The 19294-nt window shown below is 41.0% G+C and overlaps 1 protein-coding gene across 2 annotated transcripts in view; it reads left to right on the forward strand.

Annotated features, from left to right (window-relative positions):
• The window catches only part of adgrg6 (adhesion G protein-coupled receptor G6), a 144533-nt gene extending 126159 nt beyond the window's left edge, over window positions 1-18374 (forward strand). For both annotated transcript variants that reach the window (XM_049590102.1, XM_049590103.1), the window contains one exon: window positions 9982-18374. In XM_049590102.1, the coding sequence (XP_049446059.1) occupies window positions 9982-10193 (212 nt within the window). In that variant the 3' untranslated portion in view covers window positions 10194-18374. The remainder of the gene's footprint in view (window positions 1-9981) is intronic.
• The last annotated feature ends 920 nt before the right edge of the window (window positions 18375-19294 follow it).

Consider the following 19294-nt stretch of genomic DNA (forward strand, 5'->3'; position numbering starts at 1 on the left):
TGTGTAAAACTAAACCCACATCAATTCTCTTTTGTTGCCGCTGCTGCCAGACGAAGTTAGACTGATGTGAAGCAGCTTTTGGCTGAATGTATTAACATGGAAACACATCATGATTTGATGTCGGCAGAATGATCCAGAGTTTAGTGTCTGGCTCTCCACAGTGTGTGTCATGTTTGATGGACGGAGTTGATGAGCACAAACATTCACACGCAAGGTAAAAACATACAGCATATATTTTTATCTGCAGTTTGAGCAGTGGCGTGCACAGACTTTTTGAAGGACAGGGGGCGAAAAGAAAAAAAAGGGCACATACAGCGCGTTCTCGCCACTGAAGAGGGCACTAAGTTCCGCATGTTTTCGAGGGCACTTTCGACATGTTTACGTGTTATACAAATGGCACATTATATAGCCTTAAAACAGACTAACTAGACAGACTACTCAAGTTAGTTTGTAGTTAGGATCAGCATCCACCTGGTTGTTGTCTGGTGTTGATGATTCCAACTTTGTGTCCCAGTGAAAGAAGCCATGAAACCTTTAATTGTGGTTAGAGGCTGTTTTTACTTGCTGGTATGCTCATCTGGACTCCAGGACGAACTCAGGAAACAGTCTTCAACACAGACTGGGAAAAGTAATATTTTTATAAGCAGATGACTGTTAATCGCCCTCGTTAGCTTTAGATCCACTCGTTTTACCCACCTGGTAACATTTAAAGGTGAACTGTGCAGGAATTGTTGGCTACTGTTTGTAAAAAGTTTCTCCAGTGAAAGTGCAAGCCTTGTTATATGTGTGGGTTTTTTCTTTTGCCGCTGTGTCCACGATTCTTGTAGCTTCCTCTGGGATACATGCTGCTTACAGCACCTGTAACGATATGGGCAGTGTCAAGAATGCCATGGGGAAATTTCTTCAAATTTGGCACAAATGTCCACTAGGATTCAACGATGAACTGATTACATTTTGGTAGTTAAAGGTCAAAGGTCAAGGTTCATGTGACTTCAACCCTCACATTCTTGTAAACACAGTATCTCAAGGACACCTTGGGGAGTTTTCTCAAATTTGGCAAAAACATGAACTGATTACAATTTAGTGGTCAAAGGTCAAGGTCATTGTGACCTTGCATTTGTCTTATTTTGGAAATACAATACCTCAGAATGGCTTTAGGGATTTGGAAAAAATGTCCACTTGAACTCAAGGATGGACCGATTAGAATTTGGTGGTCGAAGGTCAAAGGTCACTGTGAACTTTCAAAACATGTTTAACTCGGGAATTCATACACTAATCACGCCAAAACTTTACACAAATGTCTAACAGGACAAAAAATTCAATTGATGACATTTTATATCCAACAGGTCAAAGGTCATCTTGACTGTGACATCATCATGTTTTAACGTCGTATCTCAGGAACAGAAGGGGAGACATTTGGTCAGATACTGAATTGGTGACTCTAATCTTGAAACTGTGCTGACTGTAGAGATCTTCTGTGTGTGAAGCATCCATGTACCGAAGCGGTAATTCTAGTAACTGGTTATTAGTTGATCAGACAAAAGAAGAAGTCATCTCGAGCCACACAAACCTCACAACAAGCACATTTTAACAGAATTTCTTGAAAATGGTCGAAAGACAGTGTGTCATTTGAATCAATAGTCTGAGGGTACTTGTTGTATATACTATACTTGATCTATAATGAGATTACGTCAGGATATCCTCAGCTAGATCTCAACACTGATGGGCCTGTACAAGACAGGGTTACATTGATTTCTTGAGCAAAAATTACATAAATACATACATAATGAATTTCTTGTGTTCAGGTCAATTGTGTCACCTGGTGTGAATTTGTGTCTGTTGGTGTCTTTGTGTTGACTTTGCGTTCAGTGTGAAAGCGCCATAAGTTTTTAACATTTAAAGTCACTTGGTGCCAGCAGAACCGAGCTGTAAACACAAGTGACGTTTTATCAAGTTTTATCAACTTGTTGGCAAACAGTTGCCTGTGATGTCAAGCCAACATTGGGTTTGGACGTCAACCTGATTTTTGTTTTCAACCAAAATTTAACGTCTGTCAAATGTTGGAGGGTTGATGTCAACCCAACGTTTGGTTTTGATGGATATCTGTGATTTAATTCCAACCACAATGTTAGAGTCCGACGCCTTCCTGATGTCACACTACACATCCAACAGACACGGAGCAACATTAGCATTTGGCAGAGGTGACAAAACAGCTATAAAACTTTTTGTCAGAACAAGTTTGACGCATATTCATCTGATCCACTGTTAATACATAAACATGGATGTGATTCTAGGGTTCTCTGTACAAAGAGTCATGTTTGTTTTTTCAGTGACGTCGGCCATGCCTAATGGTAAAGATTTAAAGTCCACATGATAACATGAAGGAGTGTCTTTGCTGTACAGAATTTAAAGTGAATGTATGTAAACTGACACTCGGGGCAGCATTATGGTAACTCTGAGCTTCCAATGGAAACACACACCATATTATCTGTCACATTATATTTCATATAGTGTTTTTAGGATTCTTTCTCCTGTCTGAGGTTGTTTCTGTGCTCAGCTTCAGTCTCTTATTGTTCAGTTTCCAGATGTTTGAGGTCAGATAATCCCTCCAACCCAAAACCTGTAATTCATGACCAGAAGTTGACCTGATGTTTCAAGAGGCCTCTCCTGAGAGCGTGGTTTAACCCCAGCCGCCCCCTCAGCCTCCATCTCTGTCCTAAAGTGCACTCTGGAGAGGGGAACATGGTGATCTGTGGGGAGATACAGGAACAAAACCCCAAACCCCAGTGTGATGTCATAGGAGCTACATTACCACGTTGAGCTTGGGGCATAATCAGCGCTGTTATACGCACAGTGAACATCCAGGAATCAGGGAATTTCTTACCTTGGTCCACACCAGCAGACAGTCTTCTCCCGACCCTGTAGCTTCGTGATGCACAGAGACAGTGTTTGGAAGAGAGGTTGGGAATCGTGCCTGCATGTTGAGCAACACAACATGACAACTTCATTGCTCTTTAGTTTATTTAGGCACCAATACAGCATGAGTCAGAAGTTCGCTAATTTATGATGTTAAACAGAGTAACAGGAAACTTTGTGATGGTACCACAGGGCCAGATCACAGACACTACATGCTTTGTTTGGCACGAATGATAGGAAATTAGCTCGACTGCTTTGGCTCAGTTTCTATGAGAAAGGTCCAAGGTGTTAAACTCTGACTAGTGTTGGTTCAAATTCCAAAAATAATCTTTATAAAATCAACTATAATCCGGGTTGACATTTTAAATAAGGAGACAACCTTAATATTGTGACAAGCCTGACACCAGGGACCCATCCCATAAAACCAGTTTACCAAACATCAAGGTTTATTTCAGTTCGTCTGACTGAATTTCATTTGATTTGTTCAAGTTCAGTTACTACGACAAAATATGCTGAGAAACTAACTTGGGGTCTCATTTTTTTAAAATTGTGTATGCACAAAACGAGACCTGAAAGAAGCCTACGCCACTTCCCACGGACAAGTTGTGATCTATAAAAACAGACTTGATGGGAGAAACTTTGACCCATGCTTACAAACACTCTGGAGACAGCAAATTGGCAAAGCACATGGTGAGGTGGAAACCTGATCATAAAAATTGTCGAATATTTTTTTGGTGAACATCCACAGAAACGAAATGGAGCAGTGCCACCAGAGATCATGGAGGCAGTGTAGTGTAGTTCAAGCACAATACGACTGTAGGCAATGACGAAGAAATTTGAGTAATGGTGGAACTGAATGAATCAGTAATATATATTAAAAATAATTTCCTCTGTTCACGTCAGGATGTATATATTGGCTGCGCAGACCTGCTTCGTCTACAACACTTTACAATATCACAACCTCCTCCACTGTTGCCTCATTATTTGTTGTGAGAAACTTTTGACTCTGCTCTCTAGTGCCATCTATTGGCTGTATTTATAGCATAATAAAGAACGCATAGAAGTATGAGGGCAGGGACGTTTACATTTGAAATGGACACATCTATTTTTGATAACGTAAAGGGAGAATAAATCAGTCTTAAAGGGAAATTTCAGTTTATTTCAACCTGTCTCCTATTGTCCTAAATTTGTTTCAAGTGACTAGTGACATAAAAATAATAGTTAGCATGTTAGCCGTTAGCCTAGATACAGCCGGGCGCATGGTAGCATCAGACCTGTTAAAACGTAAGTGAACGGGCAACCTTCAAGTGCAAAGTTAGTCCACTAAACAAGCTTTTTTTCCACAAAGACCGCCTCATATCGTTAGGATAAATGTCAGAGAACATATAGAAAACGATATGTAAACGTGTTGTCTTACCTTACCGGTGTGCTGCCATGTTTGTTTACCATTTAGCTCTGCTTTCCAAAGCGCAGCCAAAATATCGCGAGAACAAGCAGCGATCTCATACCGTGCCTGAAATCTCGCGAGAACAAGCAGCAACAGCTGGAAGGCAGAACCAGACAGTAGCCTGAAAAGTTCATTCATTTATTTTATGAAAGATTTATAGAATAATGGCTGACTTTTTGCCAGACTTCGACTTTGTGGAGGAGGAATTTGATTTGTGCAGAGTTTGATGGCCGCCCTTATTTATTTGAGCCAGAATACACTGAGGAAGAGCTTTGTGAAATTGAAGAATGGAGAAGGAGGAGAGAGAGAGGCGCAACAGGTAACGTTAGAGGACGAGAGGGGATGAATGGCTGCTGCAAGGCTGTGTAGCTCTGGAGATTGGTGGTGTACCTGTGAATGCTGTGCCCCAGTGCCCACAGAAGAGGAATGCCTCTGTTGCAAGGAATGGGACCGGTTGCAGCCTTATTTTCAAGGTCTGGGTGTGACCGAGGACGAGACACCTCCACCTGGAGTAGTATCCAGCTGGGCTTTATCTAGAGCTCGCGAGATTTCAGGCACGGTATGAGATCGCTGCTTGTTCTCGCAATATTTCGGCCGCGCTTTGGAAAGCAGAGCTAAATGGTAAACAAACATGGCAGCACACCAGTAAGGTAAGACAACACGTTTTCATGTCGTTTTCTATATGTTCTCTGACATTTATCCTAACGATATGAGGCGGCCTTTGTGGAAAAAAAGCTTTTTTAGTGGACTAACTTTGCACTTGAAGGTTGCCCGTTCACTTACGTTTTAACAGGTCTGATGCTACTACGTGCCTCGGTTGTATCTAGGCTAACGGCTAACATGCTCAGTATTATTTTTATGTCACTAGTGACTTGAAACAAATTTAGGACAATAGGAGACAGGTTGAAATAAACCGAAATTTCCTTTTAAAGGCTCATTTACGCTCAGCGTTAGAATGTACCCTCCTAGAACAGTCCGTATGATATCCCACAAATTAGCGCCCCACGAATGACGTTATAAATGTAGTATAAATCAGCCTTAAGGGCTCATTTATTCTTAACATTACAACATATTCTCACAGAACGGTTACTGAGGTTAGGTTTAGGAAAAGAAACAGGGTGAGCACTTACCTTAAAATGACTCAAAGTTCACTCAGTTGCAAACACGTGACTTCAGGGGAGAGTCCTGGACCTATTGACCACCCTAGCCTGCCTCCTTACAAGATGGCTCGGGACCACTTCCTTGTTTAATCTGTCAACGCATGGGTCACATGATAGCAGCCTTTCAAAATACCTTGGATATGTAAGAATTTCAGTGTATTACCTTTTGTAGGAAAATGTACGGTTTATGAGAGCAGCCTGAACGTTGGCTATGCAGACAGATGGAGCCTTCTGTCCGCACTTGTATCTATTTTCATATCTAAAGAGAGAATAAAAAGGCCAACATGTTGTGCTCCATAGATCTGTAGTTGGTGTTGTAGTTTGCTCTGAGTTTAGAGTTTCTTTAAGGCGTATGTACTTTATTGTCCTTATTGTACTGACTGTTACATCTGCTACATGTTGTTGTTTCTATCATCTGGTGTTGGTTTATGACGGTTTATAATCATTTGTTTCTGACACTTCTGCCTGTTGGGCCAGATGGCCTCGTTCAAACAGGACACAGAACAGTCTTGTTTTTTACAGACCGGTTCAGCTTCTCGATATTTTCATTGGTATCTGAGACAAAACAACACAGGCGACCTTGAATCCTTGTACCTCACTGCGTGTTAATCATGTCCCACCCATCTCTCCATGTGCTCCCCATCCTGTTCTCTGAAGTTCAACCAGAACATCTCTCCAGCTCTGTGATCTCCGGATCAAGTGGAATATGAAATCAAAATATGCCTTTATGAGCGAGGCTGCTGTTGTGAAGCCTCAATGTGACCCAGCGAGGCTTTGCTTGACCTGACCGTATGATCTGTTTGCTCTGAAGTCCTTTGAAATCACAAGGTTACAAGAAGGAAGAACACCAAACCATACAACTTCATTGAGAAGAGTAAAAAGAAAATAACACCAGACCACAACTAGATTGCCTGGCAGGCGAGCTGATTACTCTGCTTGAAGTCAGAGGTTAACACTATACTGTGGCTATAAATAAAGAAGGAAATAGATAATCAAGGTGCAAATGGTCAGCAAAACCACTTGGCGCCCGTTTACCTTGTTTTCCCCACAGAGAACAACATGAGGCCGCTCATTATGTGGTGTGTATTTCTCTGCTCAGGTACTAATTATCAAGAATTGAGTGACAACTACAGCGAGAACAAACTTCCCAAAACCATCTTAGAGCTAACATGATCTTAACCTTGAGAATTTTTGGGGAAAAAGGGTCCTATGTTGTTGTGATCACATCAAAACCTCAAGACATCCGCTCTTCATCCACAGATGGAGCTGGCTCGCTCATCATCATCAGACCTAAGAATGGAATTATGGTCACATAATAACGCTTTTATGGGAGTTTCATAACTGTGTGAGACAGATGTTAATTCAACCTTGATGAACCCTTTCTAATGTTTTCACAAATAACACGGTGACTTTCGGCCACTCCACACTCTGCTGTGGATTGTTTGGTTTTATACAGGTGGTGTCAGATATAACTGCACCTCTGCCCGTCTACGTACGTATGTGATGAGATTAGATGATACATGTTGTTTGTCTTTGACATTCTGCCCTCGTTCACATTCCTCCTCTTGTTTTAGTCACTTTAAAGGTTCATTTAAACTGTGCTGCTCTTATGTAACTGGAATTTAAACCTTGTCTTGTTTCCCACACTGATTATAAATTCTTCTGCTGTGTGTTAATGTGCAGAACGGGTCTTAAAACATACCACCTTAATTAAAGCTGTAAGACTGCCTCCATCTCACACTGACTACATTTAAATGCACACAGTTTTGACCTGAATTCCAAAGAGACATTATTCCTGTACTGTGATGTTTATATGTCTAATGAAAATGAATATTCCACCAATATTCCTGTTCACATGCAGACTCTGGTTAACGTGCCTTAACGTGATGTTTATCACATCCAAATATAGAAAATTGGAACTGCTGAAGCCACTCGTGCCGTTTGCTTTCTTTGCATTAGAATAGGATTTTTTTTAACCTTTCCCACCGGTGGAGGACTTGTTGGACTGTATGAACTCCCTCTTTCATTCCTTCAACCATCTCCTTAAAAAGGTTGGCCTTGTCATATATGTGATATTTGCACATATTCAAAAACCTCTTGATACCCAGGTCTTTCATAATGTTAGACAGTATGTTTCTCCTTCCCACCAGAAATGTGGGCTTTTCTTTTGGGCATGCATCTCTACCTCAGCCTGACAAACTGTGCATGGGCGGATTATGAGACTAATGGGCCCCTGGGCCCAGACATGCAGAAGGCCCCACCATCTTAGCTACACAGGATTAAGGATTAAGACACCAGATTGTAGTAGATTTATAGTATAGACTTACAGTATTGTACCTTTGGAGCCAATAGTAACCCTTCAGACATGGTACCTAGCCCCTCGGTCTGTTTAGTATTTCCACCACAGACAGTCCTCTTAAATGAGGGCGGGGTTGTTGTCACTCACTGCTTCGTCCAGCACTCGCTGTATTTCCTCATCAGCGGTGACACAGATGGAAGTCTGCACCTCGTTTATCGTCCACAGAACGAGGCTGCATGCCAACATTTTCAGAACAAAATAGAACAGGCTGCAGTGAGAGTCTCTCTCCATGGGATATTTAAAAATAGCAGCTTTGTGCATTTAGTCCTTCTCAGGCAAGCTCAGGGGTTTAGTGTTGCTGTAGCCCACAGGAACGACACTCTGCCAAGTGAGGATTAGAATATATGACGTTCATAAATTAGGATATATACAGTATATTTTTTGATGCTTAAAGATCCACACATTACTGGAAGTGTCTCATATAAAAACTAATGGAACAAAGTTGTCACAGTGAAATTTAAGGTGTGCTGATGGACTCACGTCATCAACTCATGCATTGAGTAACATTACAAGTAAACGTTCCACCTTAAAAGTTGCCGGCAGTCGGCCCAGTGAACGAAGTTATTTTTTTCTCTTTCATTTTATAGTTCTAGTTTACTGATGTATGAACAGAGGTTACATAAAACCAGAGTGACCGTCCTCTACTGACCAATCAGACTGCACAGTTTCTAGCTCCACCTTTTAGTATCAGATCTGTGTGCTAGGTACCCCAAAAGAAAGGGGACCAAACATGGGGACGGTAAGGAACGGTTCTGTTGGTACCATCCACAACTTTCACTGTGGAAACAGAAAAAATGAACCAAACTGAACTGAACTGGACTGCTTGGTGGAAACGGGTTTTTGAAGTTGTTGTCCTCCTCTTTTTGCCTCTCTTTGTAGTCGTTACGCATCTTTCCGTGGTCTTGTCTCTTTCACTGTGTCCTAACTGGATGCAACACAAGCAAGTGTCAGCGACTTAATCAGTTTGATTGCCTTCTTTTCTACTGGATTGTCCTAATTGCCTGCAAGTGACGCGATGTGGTGCGCTGGTTTGAGCTGAACTTTTGCCAGATGCCCCATTTCTATTTTTATTCTGTAGCTCACACTGCAAGCGCCACAATGGACGAGGAATTACCTACATGATACCTCATTATTCCATTACAAAAACATAAATAAGTTGTCATCCGGCTTGAGGGAGATCACCACAGAGCTGAAAGTGTCTGGTTAAGTATTGTGTGGGATGCTAGTAAGCTAGTTTGTTTTACAAAGTGGAGATGGTGGTATGATGCAATCTGGGAGCTACAATGATATCTTTGTTACTTGTGACAGTATTGTTGTTTGTGTCAATAATAAGGAAGTACGTACTGAACCATCTTTTCAGTGGTTACTCTGAGCACACAGCTGCTGTGTGCGTGTTTTGTTTACATGACGTGATGGGCTTTCCATTTAACAGATCCAGTGTAGACAGAGAGCGTCCAATGTAACACGATGCGGCACAATAGTCTTACGCTTGCATCCAGTTAGGACACGGTGTATGTCATCATTGTGAGTCTCTTTGCGGTGGTTTTGCTTCTCTTTGTAAATGTTTTGTGTATCTTTGTGTTCAGTTTGAGTCTCCGCCTGGTCGCTGTTTCTTTGAGTGACATTGTCAAGTTGAAGGTCGGGGGGCCCTGATACTTTAGGTCCCTGGGCCTGTGTCTGAAAAGACCCGTTCAGTAATCCATCCATGGGTTTGTCTACAACACACAGAGCTGACTGTTAACGGGACACTGCAGTTAAAACCCCAGTTGAGAAGCATATACCGGATGTGCTGTATACATGTCCAACTAATGCTCCTAAAACCTTAATAATATCAACATATCCCACGTCTTCATCAGAAAGTGCCATATTCAGAATGAGGTCTAATTTGGAAAATTCAAACAGAACATGCTGTTTACATGACCCACATCAAATTTGGAATATTGTCATATTTAGAATAATAGTGAAATGTTAGTGTGCATGTTAATGTCGTCACTGTGAGGGACCGCCTGTATGATTCACATCTGATTTATTGATTATTGATAGATCCAGTAATAATTCTTGTGTGTTCCTGTCTTTTTATTTTTGCTCCCTGGTTGCAGATAAATGTTACTCCAACCAGACCAGCCCCAAGTGCGTCTCCTCATGCTCCTCCTCTTCAGAGGCGGAGCCCAACTCCTCTTCCTCCTCGTCCTCCATCCTCCCCGTCAGCCAGATGATCGACAAGGTGAAAGGTTACTGCTCCACGCGCTCCGACAACTTCTACAAGAACATCATTATGTCCGACAGCTTCGCCCACAGCACCCGGTTCTAGAGCTGTCCTCCATTTTCCACCTTCTGGAACTGTCCCGTGTTTTGGAACTGCCCAAATTGCTCTGGAAACTGTTGTGACATCATACTCCCAGCAGCCTTTAGGACAGAGGAGGCTTCTGCCAAAGGTTCCGATATAAAGCACGACACTGGAACCTACCTTGCTGTTCTGGAACAATTATTTAAGGCTTTGCTTTTGTTCTGGAACTGCCACCCAACACGCGAGAACCTTTTGTGTTCTTGAACTACTCCTAGTATTCTAGAACTCTCTGACGGCCTCAGCAGTTAAGTCTATCTGTGTTCTGGATCTGCTCCAATCATTCTAGAACTCCTTTTCACCATCAGCCAGAGAGACTAGAATTCTAAGGGCCATCAGTCAAGACCCTAAAATATTTTAGAACCCTCCAGGCTTCTGAAACTATCAGAGCAACCTTCAAGAACTCTCTGACAGCCTCAGCAGTTTAAGATCCTCTGTTCTTGGAAGTGCTTCAGTCATTCTAGAACTTCTCTCCTACGTCAGCCAGAAAGACCGGATTTTAGAATTCCAAGGGCCGTTAAAGAGGATTTCTAGAACACCTCAGACTTCTGAAACTCCCTGACATACATTCTAGAACTCTCTGGCAGCAGCAGCAGCAGTACAGGATCCTTTGTATTGTGGAACTGCTCCCATCATTCTAGAACTTTTCTCCAGCGTCAGCCAGAAAAAAGAAACAAATGATTTTACAATTCTGAGGGGCCATTGTAGAAGAATTGGAAACCCTTCAGGGTTCAGATACTCGCTGACCAACATTCTAGAGCTCCCCGACAGCCTCATGAGTTTAGAATCCTCTGTTCTCTGAACTGCTCCAATTATTCTTGAGTTCTTCTTCAGCGTTAGCCACAACGAACGGATTTTAGAATTATGAGGGCCGTGACAGAAGAATTTGAGATCCCTCCTGGCTTCTGAAACTCCCTGACCAACATTCGACAGTTGTAAATCATGTTCTAGAACATTTGGTTTTCACCCCACTGTCTTTCCCCTGTCATTGAGGATACATCCATCCTTCCTTGCCCCTGGAGCTTTGAATCAGAATCCCTGTTGTGGTTTTAATCGTGATGTGTTGGATGTTAGTGTTACATTATGTACATTGTTTTCAGGCAGGCGGCCCAGTTTTAACTGTAATTTTAGACTGATGAGCAAAAATTCAAGATATGTTTCTGTATCTCGTCTTTAGAATTCGTGATGAGCTGCTTAGTTTGTGTGGAAGAATACTAATTAGTAGGCCAAGGTGGTATTTATTTTTTGATACCCTCCTGAAATTTTACTGGGGAATAAGGCTTTTTAGTGTGTGGTGTGCCCAACCCCCCATCCCCTACTCAACCAGGGACTTGCTATGTTCTGCAAGCTCACTTGGCTTTTGCGGTCTAATGAGCAACCTCAAAAAGCTCTCAAAATCTCAATAAAGGTAACATTCTTACACCTATTTATTTATTAAGCAGAGAATAACAAGCATTCACCTCCGCAGTGCAAGCTTCTCTCTTTCACTCTTTTGCCCTGTTGACTCCTCATAAAACACACTTCATTCAAAATTGACAGAAAAAAAAAAAACGCCACCAAAACCTTCTTGGTTGGTCTCGTTAGTCGTTCAGTTAGTTAGTCCACTGTTACAACAATCACCAACTCTGGTTTGGTCGCAAAAAAAAAAACTGAATTCACAGAGTTAGATGTGAAAATCTGCAGTCTCCACCAGCTGTTTGCAGTCCTCTGACATTATCCCCACCACTCGCAGCCAGTCACCATATTTGTCAGCTCAGCTGCCTGTTCCACCACACTGACCTCTGGCGGCATGTGATGAGCACTACATGCAAAATATCCTCAGTGCAGCCTCTCAAGTATGAGGGTAATAGGAAGATGAGTGTCTGTATTTTTGATGGTATAAATGTATAAATACCCTGGTATACCGTAATACCATGATACCGCCCAGGCCTACTGAATAGTTAGCACACAGTTTTCCTCAGTACCAACTCACCATAAACAGCTACATGATTTAAATCAGAGCGCAAATATCTGCTAATCAACAAAAATCTGCCTGTTCCTGCAGAATGTGTTAAAAACAGCCGGTGCCACAAACTGTTAAAAAGTTCAAGTTCAGATCATGACAGACAACGCCACATATTATGGTTTGAAACCCTGGGGTGTCTGAGCGCTCCGGGGCGGTCAGAGAACATTGCTGCGATTCTACTGTATCATATCAAATTTCAGAATCGGCTGACCTGGCTGCCAGACTGTGTAACTGAGAGGAAACTAAAGGGAGCGGGGGGGGGGATAAGAGGGGAGGAAAAGCTCTGATAGAAAAAAAAGTAGGCTGTTAAGTTTTGGTGTTTTTTAATACTGTGATGTTTGTTTGAAGTGTCCGTTTGTGCATGTGTGTGTGGAGCCATATCCCATGTAAATATTGATGATCTATCTATTCTATGTGCCTTATTCTATAGTGTTATAATGTGTCCTGATGGTTGCTTTTGTTCATGCCTTCACGGGGTCCTGGAAGGGTCACCGAGACTGTACATACAAACCCAAACATTCTCCAACTCCCCACGCTGTGGAGGCACACCCTTTGCACCTCAAAGGAAAACTAGTCATGGCGACAGAAAGGGCAGAACAGATCAGAGATTTTTCTGAGCATATTTACGTCCTGTTATAATGTTTATTATTGCAAAATGAAGCCAAAATGCCTAGAAATATTGACACACATTTAGACTTTATATGGAAATATCTCTGAAAATTTCTTGGAGCTTTAACATGTCACTTCTACCAACAAATGTTCCTGACCAACCAGTGCTGTTAGGTTTCAAAAAACCCACAAGGTTTAATGGTGGTAATTTTTACCGCCTTCACTCTCCTTAAAGATTCACCACGTGGCAGATTGAACAATCAGACCCTGAGCTGATGGTTGGTGGCTAGACAATAAATAATAAGAACCGAGCTAATTCCAGTTGGCCACTGACGCTTTGCTTCCTGTGCACGGCAGCCAAAGTTTAGTAACCCTACAGGCGGTCATTTCTGGTCACAGCATTACTGATTGAGTGAGGCATCTTGTTCAAATATGATTTTTTTTAATTCAGTAATTTTATTTTTCTGACAGCAAAAAGAAGCTGCAGCATTATGAAAAATATTCACTGCAGCTGCCAGGATGATATTATCACCTGAATGGTCAGTTCATCCAAATTACAAAAAAACAAAACACTTCTCCATGTGCCGTCTGGTCTCGCACATAGTTTGGGTTTCATTCAGCTGAGAACATCTGCCAATATTCTGATACAACAAAGGTGAAGAGAATTTCACTTGTGGTGTTGAAGTTATTAAAAATGGCATTTGGAAAAAGTCAACACTTAATGTATAGTTCCTGTTTGAATCTGTTGACAGCGAGAGAGAGAATCCCTACAAATCAGATTATGGTTTTCATGCTTTTATTATCTCTGCACCACAAGTTAAATAATGTTTATATCAGCTATTCTGGCGTGGTGGCCAGTGTCTGAAGCAGTGGAGAGCAGAAAACCTCAGCATGGCTAGATGCCACAAGCAGTGAGAAAATCAGTTTTTATCTTTGGGGTTTGGTCGGACTGTGTTTAATGAAACAGAGTTTGTGCAGTGTTGTCTGAAGCACAGCCTGGTCACCATTAGAAAATGTTGGTATTCTATGTTTCTGCAAAGCATGAGTACATTACATTTGTATGTTTCATATGCATCATACCAGTGTTTCTAAAGTGATGTAGTATATGAGCTGACTTTGTCATCAGGAGGTGGAGGGCGTGGTGGATGGCGTGACGCCTGCCAAGCTGCAGGCTGCTCGGCTTTCAAGAGCATTTTCGCCACGTCTTGTCTCGTCAACAGAAATGAAACGGATTGCGTTTTAGTTTTTATTATCAAGATTTATTTTGAACTTGTCATTGTCTTGTTTTCGACATGGAAAAAAAGGTCATTGACAAAAAATGTTTGTCTTAGTTTTCGTCAAAAAAATAACACTGATTTCCTGTCAGGATTTTCCCCAAAAAACAGGTATTTTGAGCCAAATCGTGATCTTTTCCTTACTGTAGCCAAATAGTTTTGTTCCTAAAGCCTAACTGCACACTAATTAAACGTCATTTGAACATATGTTCTACATAATAACATCCAAATTTAATGTATCCGTGGTTTGCAAAAATGTACAATGCCAACATTTTCCAATGTGACACAAGATTCAGTTAAGGTCAAAATATCAGTACATTAAAAGTTATTTCTCCGTTATTCCACCACATCATAATGCTACAGAATTTACATTTGGTCTGATCTGCAGAAAGCTGTGAGCGTCATCACTCTTCCTGTGACTTCAAACAAGCCTTAAAAAATAATTACGCCTAATTTCCTGTTTGCAAATGAATACTTCTCCTTAAATTTGAAACCTAATATGAAGGCATGCCTCTGCAGAAAACAATGAGATTCCTGTAAAGACTTCTGCATGTAGCTGTCTCTTACTCTAAGCTCTCCGATTGTCTAGTCCCAACTTGAATAGAAAGAGATCTGTTCAGTTGTTAGCAGCAACTGTTTAGCCCATGTAGAACATTCAGTCATCAGCAAACAAGTTTAGGAAATGTTTGAGTCTCATTACGGCTGCAGGTATCTTTTATTAACTGCAGCAGGATGTTTTGTTCAGTCATATTTGTTTTGTTGCTACATCACTGAAGCTGACTCGATGTTCTGATGAGGTCATATTCAGGATCTGTTCACGTCATTTGGATGAAAAAGTTTGTAAAAATCTCTTTTCTGTTTGATGCACTGCCTCATTAAAACTTCCACTTTAGCTTCAGTTTGGCAGACTGAATATTTTTCTAGCACTAAGGAGAACAGTTATGGTAACACTTTATTTTATGGGTCTGTTTCTTCCTAATTATTTCTTGAAAGTGTCTTGGAAAGAACTTTTGGTACCAATTACAGACAAACTGGATTTAAAGTTCTGAGAAGTCAAAGTTTTTATATATGTAATTGTATTGAGTTTAAGAGCAGATGTTCTCTTCCAGAGGAACTTCTGTGAGAGAAAAGCTTATTTTATTTAATTTAACAACTAAATTTAACGGTTAATCAGTTTAGTTCAGCGTAGAATAGAAATCAATTGGTGGAGAGCGTTGTACCTGAATACTCTCTCTATTTGACCTGTAATTGGTAAAATGAGGAATAAGTTCTCACACACCAGAAAGTCTTGTTGACGAGTGTGTAGGTTAAAAAATAATTTTTCACACACTGTCAAAGTCTTATTTAAACTATAAAATGTGGTCTCACTACATGAGAATGTGATCTCACAGAAATACATGAGATGACTCTTCACACCACATTATGTGTTGATGGTACCAAACGTGTTTAATTACTGGTGGTTGGTGGTGGTTATTGGTGGAGTTGTGGGTTTAGGCACAAAAACTGCTTGGTTGAGTTACGATATGTTCACACTGGGTGCAAATAAAACATTCAGGCAACTGAATTACATGTAAAGTCGTGTGTCGTGATTAGACACCAATTCCTGCCAGGCGTGTGATGGACGCGATGTGGATGAAGTGAGTAGCGCGAATTCACATCACGCTCATTTGTGAGAGTTGAAAAATCTGAATTTAAGCAACCAAATCACGCTGCGATAGCCAATCGGCATTGAGATCCTCCGGGGACATATGACTCCGTGGACATACCAGCCAAAGTTCATTCATCGATTCAGCCATTTTACGCACGTACAAAATAAGTCAACACAAAATATTCTGATGTTCAAACTTCAAAATTTGCATTGCGTTTAATGTGAGCACATTAGAAAAAGATCTTGTTCTTATGGCTCCACGCCAACAACAGCCGTGCCTGCAGGCAGTATGTTTTTCCGGTTGTCCGTCCATCCGTCTGACTCTCATCAACATGTTATCTCAAGAACACTTTGAGGGAATTTCTTAAAATTTGGCACAAACGTCCACTGTGACAAAACATATTTTTGGCCATAACTCAAGAATGTATATGCTAATTCTGACAAAGCTTGACACAAATGTTTAACAGGATAAAATCATGAAGGTCAAAGATCAGCTTGACTGTGACATCATCATGTTTTAACGTCATATCTCAGGAACAGAAGGAGAGACATTTGGTCAGATACTGAATTGGTGACTCTAATTTTGAAACTGTGCTGACTGTATAGATCTGTGTGTGAAGCGTCCATGTGCAGCTTCTATGAAGCAACATCCATATTTGAAGCATCGTCAGCTGTCACATGAATCTGGACAGACATGGATATAAACTGTAATTGCAACTTAACTAGTTTGTGGTTCGAGGTCTAAAACTGCAAGGTGGTAATTCTACTTTGTTGAGATAACTGCATTTGTTAAGTAGGGGATGTAAGCGTGTCACAACGAAGTCGACACTGACCTGTAGTTTCACACAGGACGTGAACAGCGGTCTCCTTTGTCAAAGTCCTGTGTTTGTTTTATCCGTCCACCTCACCCTCCTCTGTATGCAGACTGTCACTCTTTATACTGCCCATGAGGTTGTAACATTACCCACCAGCCACTGCGCGATGCTGCTGAAGCAGGAAATTTGTTGTTCACCTCGACAAACAACCCTGATTGACCTTCTGTTGGCACTGTTTCCATGCAGCTGGCACCACCACCACCAAGTAATGCGATGTGAAGAGGTCATGTCACATATTTCTGTGAGATCAGGTTGGTGTTTTTTTTTTTTTTGTTTTGTTTGGTCTCCTTTAATTCTTACCAAAGCACAACGTTCTTTCCACAGACCGTCCAAGGGCGTAATTAGGCATTCATGGACCTAGAAAATAAACTGCACCTGACCACTAAATTAAAGCTTTGCTGACATTATTATGGACAATCAACAAAAAACATTCAACATGTGAGCATTAGATCATGTTTGACTTGTGATGTGGCATCAGCATTTAAAAACAAAACTCAGATGAATTTCACTTTGTCAGGAGCGTCTTTTTTTAAGTTCAAGAAATGTACATTCTGATAAATGATAAAAACAGACACACCTTTCAGCACTTTAAGTCCCATCTGTGTGATTATTGATGGAGCTTTTGAGGCACTCCGTTCAACACTCTCTCCTCCAGTCTGACATTGCTGTGGCCATAAATGATAATAAATGAATTATTTGTAATAATTTAGACGATGTTATGATGGAAATTTGTCATTTTTACACTTTTTTCTTTTCATATGTTTGTGAATCATTCCAGACGTTGAGATGATAAACACATGATTTTAAGCTATGTAGTTGAAAATATTCCTGTTTATTTTTTGTTTTGTGTTCAGAGGGACGATGCATTTATTGTTTGTACAAAAACAAAACAAAATACATAAATTTGTCTCCTGTTGTTTGAGTCATCTGCAGCTGAACGTGTCTCCTTCACTCTCCCTCTTTTGTCTCAGCTCTTCAGCAGACCTGACATGTTTAGCTTTACTTTAATTTATTTCCTGGATGCACAGTTTCTCAGCCTCCGTCACGTTCAGTTTGATCTCTGTTCGACCGGACAATCATCTGCACCGAGAGGTAAAAACACAGAGACCCGTCTGAAGCTTTCAGAGTTCAGACTCTGGATCTTTGGACCTCGACTCAACTGTTGACGAACCAGACTTGTGTTGTCTGCACGGAGCCAACATTGTTCAACACCAAAGCATGAATATGTAGTGAAGCACGCATTTAACTGACTGTCGAGCTCCTTGGCGATCGTCTCTCTGCCCAGAGTGGTGGAAGATGTCTGAAACAAACCTCCGGAGACTGTGAAGGAAGAGACGAGGCCCATTTGGCATCAGGCGCCATCCTGGATTCAGCCTGAGGGTGAAACAACAACCAGAAACAGAGCCAGAGACTGCTCTCAGAGAAGGATCATGAAAATCTCACCGGACTCTTTTGGATAATTTGTTGTCAAACATCAAAAATGTTACCTTCCACTTTTATTGTTGGCTCTTCTTAAATTGTTTATTTTAATAATTAGAGATGTTTTTCAGAGAGAAGATGTCACAAAACTGACATGGCCTCCACACTGATGTTAACCACAAGGGAACTGAACCCATATGTAACAATCAGAAAATGTTTGTTCAACCAAATCTGAGCTCCTGTTTTCACAGTAAATTCACAGTAAGGGTCATCGTGTCATTGATTTACACTCCGTAATAAAAGGTGGAGGTAAAGTCAGGGGATGGATTTATCTGTGTTTGTTCTTTGGCAGCTCAACAGCTCACTCTGATCACAAGGAAAAGTCACCTTACATAATCTGGTTTTGGTTTGAACTTTAGATTCATGTGGTGAAACCTCTGTAACCTCCATGTGTCGATGAGAGCCAGACGGCTGCACAAAAACCCAAAACATAAAACTAAAAAAACAGGAGAATATCTATAAAACTGTCTGGATGATGAGTTGTTTTCTAACCCGAGGGTTCGGCAACCTGCGGCTCTTTAGCTCCTCCCCAGTGGCTCCCCATGGAAATGAGTAACAATTAGATATTAATTTTATTTTATTGTTGTAGGCCTAAAGTGATTGCAAAATGTGCAGCCTACACATCAAATTATAAAATAATACACTTTATTTAAATAGCATCTTTCAAAGTGCTTTATAATAAAGGCATTATATGCTTCACATGAATAGACAGAATGGTCATAAAATCATGTAAGATTTTAAAAGAGTTGCAGCAGCATGAAGCGGAAAAAGAACGAGTTTCAGAGCTGTATCAGGACGTCAGAGCAAGTTAAAGTAAAGTGAACAGATGCGTTCTTAGCTTTCTTTTAAAAATCTCTTTGGGGCGTCACTGACAAATGCTGCATCTCTGTTCTTCTTCCAATAAACAAGTAGCAGATGATCGCAGTGTTTTTTTTTCATAGTTGAGCTGCAGAGTTTTGAATGAGCTGAAGTCTCTCAGTGTTTTTGGGAGGCCAGTAAAAAGTGTGTAACAGTGGTGGAAAATTAAAGACATGAATCAGTTTTGCTGCATCTTGTTCATTTAGAAATGGTCGTACCTTAGTGATGTTTCTGAGGTCGTCACCTTGTTAATGTTGGACTTTAAGCTCAGATCTGAATGTTTTTAACATTCATCAAATAAAATGTGCGTCATACGTCTA

Source organism: Epinephelus fuscoguttatus, linkage group LG11, assembly GCF_011397635.1.
Source record: "Epinephelus fuscoguttatus linkage group LG11, E.fuscoguttatus.final_Chr_v1".
In the NCBI taxonomy this organism is placed as follows: Eukaryota; Metazoa; Chordata; class Actinopteri; order Perciformes; family Serranidae; genus Epinephelus; species Epinephelus fuscoguttatus.